The sequence below is a fragment of the Eurytemora carolleeae genome, unplaced genomic scaffold, assembly GCF_000591075.1.
Source record: "Eurytemora carolleeae unplaced genomic scaffold, Eaff_2.0 scaffold1193, whole genome shotgun sequence".
In the NCBI taxonomy this organism is placed as follows: domain Eukaryota; kingdom Metazoa; phylum Arthropoda; class Copepoda; order Calanoida; family Temoridae; genus Eurytemora; species Eurytemora carolleeae.
Window position 1 is genome coordinate 99,535 of NW_019397101.1, and position 9,465 is coordinate 108,999.

At 31.8% G+C, this 9,465-nt stretch overlaps 2 protein-coding genes across 3 annotated transcripts in view; both read left to right on the top strand.

Annotated features, from left to right (window-relative positions):
* Positions 1-4,186, top strand: part of LOC111711849 (uncharacterized) — a 29,197-nt gene extending 25,011 nt beyond the window's left edge. For both annotated transcript variants that reach the window (XM_023486310.1, XM_023486311.1), the window contains exons 20-23: positions 1,116-1,192; positions 1,700-1,812; positions 2,274-2,321; positions 2,701-4,186. In XM_023486310.1, coding sequence (XP_023342078.1) covers positions 1,116-1,192; positions 1,700-1,812; positions 2,274-2,321; positions 2,701-3,021 — 559 coding nt within the window. In that variant the 3' untranslated portion in view covers positions 3,022-4,186. The remainder of the gene's footprint in view (positions 1-1,115; positions 1,193-1,699; positions 1,813-2,273; positions 2,322-2,700) is intronic.
* Positions 4,187-7,303: 3,117 nt separating this feature from the next.
* The window catches only part of LOC111711855 (uncharacterized), a 26,562-nt gene continuing 24,400 nt past the window's right edge, over positions 7,304-9,465 (top strand). Inside the window, exon 1 of the mRNA XM_023486316.1 lies at positions 7,304-7,533. The gene's annotated coding sequence lies outside the window, so the exon portion shown is untranslated. The remainder of the gene's footprint in view (positions 7,534-9,465) is intronic.

Here is a 9,465-nt window from a genome sequence, read left to right on the forward strand (position 1 = left end):
AAATGACAATGTCCCAAGTGGCAACTACCCCATGAAGGAAAAGCGGCAACTTCCCAATTGTAAATTTTCCCAATTATCAATTTCCCAAGTGGCAACTTCCCAATTGTACAGTTTCCAAATGTTAATTGCCCCCTGAGGCCTAATCTAACCTTAAATAATTTACCATATTTTCTTTAAAATAAGTAATAGCTGCAGTGCTCGCCCACTTAGCTTATAAGTTGCCTGTTTTTTAGAAAAAAAAGTTGAGAAATTTATTTTTTTATGTAAAACTTAAATGTTCATATATTTAATACTTCCTACATGGGGAAAATGCAGTTTTTCCTTCATTGAGAATTTGCCACTTGGGAAATTGTCATTTGGGAAAATATACATTTGGGAAGTTGCCGCTTTGGAAATTGCATATTTGGGAAGTTACCACTTGGGAAATTGTCACTTGGGAAATTATCACTTGGGAAGTTGCCACTTGGGAAAGTTGCCCTTGGGAAAATGCCTTTGAGAAAGTACCTAACACCATTTTGAAGAATTATCTCTGAAAAGGGGTAAAAAAGTAGGTCTAAATATAGATTTACTCTAATATAGGTAAAAGTCAAAAAATGTTCACCGCCTCAAACCAATACTTTTTTAACGTTAAGGGGGGTCCCGGGACCTTGCTATTTCCGGTTTTTGGGTTTCAACAACTTATAGCATAGATCTTTTAAAAACCTTTCATAAAAGGAAGCAGATTGCACAATTTTTGCGAAGAATTTTTTTTGTTGAGTACACATTTCGCTTTTCAAAATTAATATATTGTCATGTTTATCCCATTTTTTGTTTATCATTGGCAAGAAAATTTGCAATTTTTTGCAGAATATTAATGCAGAGATGTCGGTTTGAAAAGGGTAAAACTAAAGATGGGTCTTCTCAAAAAGGGCTAAACAGGGATATCCAAACTTAGGTGTCATATCTTCTATAACCCTACCTACCTACCAAAAATGCCTGAATTGACATTAGTAAAAGGCCAAGCCTTGATATCCAAAACTCCTTAAAAAGTTCAAGTGCCTTTGACATTCTGCTAAAAATGGACCATCAGATGGCAAGTCAAAACATCTTAATTTTCTAATCTGAATTTGTGTCAGTGTTCCCTGGATGAAGGTTACTCAGGCCCAGCAGGATCACAAGGAACTAACGAGAGAAATTGGAAAAACTCTTGTAGGTAGAAATACAAATTGTCAGAAAAAAGATGGTAAAAACATTAACTGACAATAATTATGCATTAAAAAATAAACTCTTTTAAACTTTATCAATGAAATTAGTTTGGGAAAGAATATATTTTTAGAAATCCATTAAACACATTTTTGAAGTTGCACATTTTGTTGGGGAGGGGGTATGTCCCCCTGGAAAATTTGGGTAGGGGGTGGGGGGGGACAAATTCTAATCCCATTCCTTTGATTTTCGACAATGGGGTTTTTAATTTTTTTAACTATTTCAATCTCCATACCCCCCCCCCCCCCCCCCNTAATGTACCTTGATATTTGTGTAGGTATGGATGTCAGATTGAATATAATGTACCTTGATATTTGTGTAGGTATGGATGTCAGATTGAATATAATGTACCTTGATATTTGTGTAGGTATGGATGTCAGATTGAATATAATGTACCTTGATATTTGTGTAGGTATGGATGTCAGATTGAATATAATGTACCTTGATATTTGTGTAGGTATGGATGTTAGATTGTTTCCTTTACTCTTCGCTATTTCCTTCTTTAATCTGGAGGAGGACAGTCCGGCATACAAAACCTTTAGCGCAGCAGATATACAAATCATTAAGACGGTAATTTGAAGCAGGGGCGCAACTAGTACTTTTGTCAGGGAGGGGGGGGGTACTTTTATTTTTTCAGGGTTTACGGGAGTGGGTACAGTAAAAAAAATCAAAATAAAAGTGCTGTTTGAAGGGTTTCAAGTCGAAAAAACGGAATTGTTTAGTTGCATGCAGATTTGGCTCAGTGTACAATGAAAATCGATTTTTAAAATATCCTATGGCTAGTTCTTATGTTTTTTTATCAGCAGATATAGAAATCATCTATATATAAATTTGGCTTGTCTGTCTGTCTGTCTGTCTGTTTGTATCCAATAAACGTCAAAACGGCTGAACCGATCGGGCTTGAGTAAGTGAAAAAGTAANGTGCACTTTTAACAACGCTTAAGAAGTTGTTAAACTATCCATACTGAGTCAAACTTCTTTTTTGTAAAAAATAAATTATTTATTTTAAAGATTAAATTTTTATTGATCAGGTTCAGCAGCGTCTCCTTATCATCTATAAACGGTTCATCAAACATCAGGTTGGATATTTTTACTAACTTAATATATTTATTTTTTATCGCTTATTCATGTTTAATAAATGCATTGCTTAGGATTTATTTAATTTTGATGCGGATCCGGATATGAACATTTCTTTCCGATTTACTTTTTTTAACACAATAAGAATTTTCAAATTATTTTCTTCTTTTTCGCTTACTTATGCTAAAACTAAAACTCGATGAACCAAAAAGAGATTTTGATAATCTCGCTATTTTCAGCAGCTTAGATTTGGGTTTTGAGAGCAAAAAAATTTTTCTTGCATTTTTAATCATAATTTTCCCTTGCATCCGGATCCGTGGATCCGCATATTTTTGAGGATCCGGATCTAGATCCAGAAAGCCAAAATGTCGTGTGTTATAGGCTGGATGGAAGCGTGCCAGCCATATTCTTCTCACTCAAATCTGCCTTCTTGTCAAGTTGAAGAAGTGTGTCTCCATTTTTGTCCAGGAGAAGGAAAAATCTGCCGCGCTATTCGCGCAAATGATGAAACATTCAGCTGACAGCGACCCCAAGCAAAACGTAGAATCAGAGTCGGCCCAGGCTAGTGATACGCATAAGGAGGCTTCATCAGTCAGGTCAATTGAAGCCTCCAATGAGTCAGCCTGTGGATCTAGTACTGCTACTGAGGCCGGATTGTCAGAAGTAACTATGGAGGCCGTCGGTTCAAAAGATTCTGCTTAATGAAAAATAAAGTGATTGTCGTTGTAATTTCAAGTGATCTTTAATCTTTAATCTTTGAAGAGGCGTGCTCGTTTTACAACGCTACCCTGTAAGCTTTTTCTGAATAAGAATTGGAGAAATGTCGTCGTATTTCTAGATTAAAAAGTGTTTAATTCTTACATTTTTTACTCCCGTAATGTTTGTTGACAAAGGAACCAAAATTGAAGAGAAAAAAACTTTAAAGGGAATATGGTCGATATTTCATGCATTCTTACTAAAGCAAAGCTTTTAAATGTGCCGTTTTAAATCGTACATGCCACTCTATAAATGTAGACTCACTTTGAATAACGTCTATAGTCTCTTTAATGATAAATTATTAGACTACTAAAGGTTGTGGCTGTATATTTAATATTCCTTTCAAAGCTTTTATTCGAAAAGAATCTCCTAAAAGGTGAAGTTTTTACTTAACTGTTGTTCCAAAGATTGTATTTGTTCTGAATAAGATCAAAGTAATATTATCTTAAATGTTATATTTCTGGTGCTTTTTCCAGCTTTTGTTATTCTTCTAATCATGTTTAAAATAATCTAATTGTCAGCGTTTTCTATAAATTTTATGTCATCATGTTCCCCATATTCTTACCGTTAAAACTGAAGAATCAAATTATTCTAGAATCAAATGTTAATTATAGCATTTTTGTATTTTTCAGAAGTTTATCTACTTCTGTGATTTAAGGTTGGGCATTATTTTCTCTTATTAGAACAGTATATTTTAGCTTTCTGTAAAAGAATATCGAAAAATCATAAAAATTAAATTAAAAATGTTTCAAATCGAACTGGTTCTGATGCCCGCCTTATTGCTTATAAAGAGCTGATTCCACATTTCCTGACAATGTGCGATGAACTCTGAGGCGCATGTGCTTTGACGTTTAACGGTTAATGTGAAGCATTTGGTTCATTATAAAAAATGTATTCGTTTTCACATTTTACATGTTTTTAAAACATTGTTTACCTTCGTCCTGTGTGATCATATTGTGATTCAAATGGTCTGGAATTCTAAAGATCTCTTTAAATATCAGTTTTTTGTAATTTGTTACATATTTAATGTACTCTAAGAGCTACACCACCAGTGTTATAATTACATATCAGTGTTGTCATGTTGTGCAATAAATTTTATTTTATTTTTTCATCAGATTTTTAATTTTTTTCGAAAATGGTAATTTTAATAAACTTTTGAATGAAATTAGTATGATTCAAAGTAACTTTTGAGACTAGTATAGTTTAAAGAAACTTTTTGAATTAGCATTTTTAAAAAATTATTTCAACGCAAAATGGACAATTTTTGACAATTATAATAGTGTCTATTCCCCATGTCGATGAGATTTTGCACACAGCATAATGTTTTTAAAAAAATTCTTGGAACAAAATTTTTTGGACACTTGGGATCGGAATTAAAAGGCAGGACATTTTGAATAAATAAAAATTTTAGAACAATAGTTATTCTGAAATTCCTGCAACTTATTTGTTCAAGATAAAAAGTCAAACTAACTTAACTAATTTGTTGGGCTTGACTAATTCGTTGAGGCGACTTCAGGCTTTGGAAATCCATTTTCTAGGATAAAACTGCCTTTTAGACGATACGACCGGCTGTTGAACAAATTTTTATTCATAACAATGTTTGCTGCTTTTACTCAGAGAGCATCCCGTACCTTGTCCCCATATTAAAACTAGGAGAATAGTTTACAGGTATTTTGCACACTTAACTGGATTTTTGAGGACTGAAGCCGCCAACAAGGCATATTTTACTACAAAAAATAGATTTCTGGAATAAAGGAACTATACTAAAAGACACATCACACGCACATGTGGAGTGGAAACACAAATATTTTGAGATTTTTAGCTTTTTGAAGCTGCTATGATTCCTATGATCGTTATGATAGTTACAGAATGGTTACAAAGTATTTTGTATCTCAAAAACGAATATCTGAGTGTCAGGTTCGGGCAAAAATACATTTTGGAACTTTCTTCTCCTGTAGTATTGATTATCTACAGAGCGTCCCATATCATATTAGATTATATCTCAAATCTTTAACGCCAAAATACGCACATGATACTCGAAAAATCTAGCATTTTCTGCAAAAAAAAAAATTCTATTAGCCTCATTAAATTTTTCAAAATGATTCATTCTTCTTAAATTTTCTGATATACGTCACCCAAATCGTAATTTAGATCCATTGACGCGGTCTAATTTGATGTAGGACACCCTGTACAATAAACTAATTATGTACTACAGAGATCCAGAGAGCTCTAAATTCAATTATCTATAGACCTGGTCGACGTTGAAGTATCGCAACTCGCGACCTCTTGGCAATTGGCTATACTTATTATTTCACGAATACTTGTAGTCCTGGCAAAACTTTTTCTAGCTTTTTAGTTTTAAAGGAGTAATTGACAAATACTGATAGATTATCTGTGATATCCTCACGCTCTAGAATCACAAATAACTACACATTCGGGCTTTTTTAAATCCTTCAACCAAGAAATCATTTTTTAAGGGCTTAAATAATTGTGCTAATTTTTACTGCGAAATTTGTGAAATTACAGAAATTGCAGCGTGCCCAGTAAAAACCATAAAAACTAGAATTTTAGTGTTAAATTATCCTTCTCTACACCATGTGCTGTACGGTTTGAACAATGAATTACCAAAAAAAAAAAAAAGATAAAAGGAAAGAAAAAAGAAGTAAAAAGGAAATAAAAGAGAAGGGGAAAAGGAAAGAAAACAATAGAGGAAGAAAACAAAATAGAATGTTAGGAGAAAAGATAATAGAAGAATAGAAGAGAACAATAGGGGAAAAAGGTTAGATAGAGAAAGGAGAAAAAGGGAAAAAGGAAAGATAGAGAATGGAGAAAAAGGGAAAATATGAAAGAGAGAAAAGGAGAAAAGAAAAGAAGGTAGCTAAAGGGGAGAAATAGAGAAAAAAAGAACAGGAAATAGAAGAGAAGAAAAACAGGAAATAGAAGAGAAGGAGAACAGGAAATAGAAGAGAAGGAAAACAGGAAAAGAAGAGAAGGAGAACAGGAAATAGAAGAGAAGAAGAACAGGAAAAAGAAGAGAAGGAGAACAGGAAATAGAAGAGAAGGAGAACAGGAAATAGAAGAGAAGGAGAACAGGGAATAGAAGTGAAGGGAAACAGGAAATAGAAGAGAAGGAGAACAGGAAATAGAAGAGAAGGAGAACAGGAAATAGAAGAGAAGGAGAACAGGAAATAGAAGAGAAGGAGAACAGGGAATAGAAGAGAAGGAGAACAGGAAATAGAAGTGAAGGAAAACAGAAAATAGAAGAGAAGGATAACAGGAAATAGAAGAATAGAAGAGAACAAAAGGAGAACAAAAAAAGAAGGGTATCAGGAAAGAAAAAGTAAGAAGAGAGAAAAGGAGAAAGTAGAAGAGAAAGATAAAAATAGAAGTAGAGAGGAAGGAACGATAAGATAAAGGAAAGGAATAAAAAAAAAGATTTTTTAAAAGTAGTTATCGGATAAATTCTCATCGTTTTTTTGCGTATCAGTGTTTGTCGCACCCCCTCCCCTTTCTTTTCCCTTCGTGGAAAGCCCCCCAGCCCATCTGTTTTAAAACCGCAGGGCGTATCGTATAAATATTATATATTTAATCATATTATTTTGTTAGTTTGGCCTATATAGACCTGTGTAAACTAGAGATTTCAACGTCAGCTTCTTTCTATCTATCTATCTAGTAAATATGAATATCAAGTATCTCTATACTAATATATATCATCCTTGGAAAGCGAATTTATAAAACCCTGGGTGAAAATTTCCACCAAATATATTCACGTTGCTGGCTAGTTGGCGAGGAACATGAAGGTTTGGATAGGATAAGCAGACCCAGTTTATCCCCTCACCGGCCCTGGCTGAATCTACTGCACCCCTGTGAATCGTCCTTGACTTTGGTACTTTTACAGGGGACACCCTGCCAGTCAAACTTCAACCATGGGGTACCACCATTATTCTCAAAATAATAAAATGATGTCGTTTACTAAATAATGTTTTTGAGAATTCAAAATCATTTTTAATTTATATCTTATTTAATTTATATTTTATTTAAGGGATTCTTTAAATCTCGTTTTTAGAATAGTATAAAATAAAAAAGAGTTTCAGTTCTTAATTTTTTTTTTTTTTTGAATGGCAACACTCCTACACCCCTAGCTGTTGTGTTCGTGTGTGTTTCTCTACGCGCGTATATGTTAGTGTGCCTCGACCTTTACGCGCGTATAGCTAAAGGCGCGCACCTGCTTTTCTTCCTAGATTCAGTACAAAGTTTTATTTTTGCATATAGTGTACACATTTTACTTGGAGGTGATAAAATATTTAGATTTAGTGGAAGTGAATTTTTATTTTATCTGCAGGATTTTAAGAATGTGATTTTTCTCAAGATTTAAAAAAAACTTGACTACCTCATCTTCTGCAGTTACTTCCTTTCTTCCTTTCATTAAAATTGGGAATGCATTGACAAAGCTGAAAGGTACGTGCTTACTTTCTAAATGTACGTTTACATAAATCTAGAGATTGGGCTGTGGTTTTTAATGATCCTTTTCTACAAACTACTTTCTAAGTGTGCCTCTGTTTTTAGTACTTTCTAAATATACTTTCATACTACTACTATTTCATTAAAATTAACTGATTTCACTTTCATGCTTTACTTTCTAATTACATCAAATGTGTGTACTTTGATAATCTACTATGTACTTACTAATTATACTTTGATATTGTACTTTCTGATTAAACTAACTGATGTACTTTAATACTATTCTTTCCAGTTTTGATGGCTGATTGTAACTTTATGTTGAACTAGCTGTACTTTATTTATTCACTTTTTGATGGAAAATCCGATTGTACCTTAATCTTGTACTTTTCTGAGTGTACTTTAATTATTTACTTTCTCATTGCAGTAGGTAGTTGAATTTACTTTCAAACCGTACTTTCTGCATTTTTCTACTTGTCCTTCAATACTGTCCTTTCATTATCTATATACTGATTGCACTTTTATACTGTAGTTTTTACTTTCTAATTGCACTTTCAAACTTCGCTTCCTTTTTTATCTCAGTACGTAGTAGAAGTACTAAACACTTAATTTATTTTTTTACTGACATTGTTTGTATAAATATATTTTATAATTCAAAAGTATTTTTTAAGTTAACTCAACAAAAGGCTAGAATTAAATGTGTTGATTATCTATTTTTACTTTTTTGTGGAAAAATATTTTCTTTTTTAAAATAGATTTTAATGATTTATTTATTTTGTTACTAATCCTTGGTTTACATTTTTACTTATTTTTGTTTTACTTTATACTAATTCTTTATTTACTTTTTTACCTTTCTTTATTTACTTTTTTATCCAGTTTTGTTTTCCTTTTTTCTCTTCTTTGTTTACATTTTTACCTATTCTTTGTTTACTCTTTTCTCAATTTTTGTTTATTTTTCACCTATTTTTCTCATATTTTCCAATTCTTTATTTACATTTTTACCCCTTATTTTTCTATAATTTTCTACACTTTTTCAAAAATAAATTTTTTCTTTGTTAATTTTTTTTTCCTTTATCATATTCTTTTTTTCCTTGTTCACATTCTTTGTTCAATTTTTTATCAATTTTTGTTTACACTTTTACCCATTTTTATTTACATCTTTACCCATTTTTGTTTAAATCTTTACCCATTTTTTGTTCACATTTTTACCCATTTTTTGTTTACATTTTTACCCTTTTTTGTTTACATTGTTACCCATTCTTTATTTACACTTTTATCCATTTATTGTTTACTTTTCTCACTTTCTTAATTTGTTAACTTTTTTTCTAGAAATTCTTTAATAATCTTTAAAACTCCACTTTAATTTAAACTTAATATTTAATGGAATCCTGTTGTATATTATGTATCTTACTATTTTCTCTCTTAAATATAAATACTTTTAAAGTTAGACAAACAAGAGTCTAATCTAAATATACCAAATATAACATCAAAATGTTTGATATTAAAAAAATAGAAAATACTTGAAACTAGAAAAATAATAAAAATACTGTACAATATCATATTTTATCATAATTTATCATATTTTACAACAAAAAAATATATGTTTATACAATCTGGGGAGCGTTGCGTAGGCGCTTAAAATTATGTTTTGATTCTAGATTCTAGATTAATTGTTTAATTTAAAAAAGATAAATAACTTCTTTAAAGAAAGCAGTATAAAGTAGGAAATGAGAATGTCGTACGCATTTTCTTCCGTTCATGCAGAAAATGCGTCAACTATCCTTCCAAGAAAACCAGTTCTAGCCACGCAGGGTTTCCTTTACGCAGTTTAACCGCTTCTGTCGTAAAATACGCAATGTCAAACGAGTATACTTTTTATTTTTCATGCACACTTTTAAAATCAACATGCATGACTGTTGTCAATAACCCCCC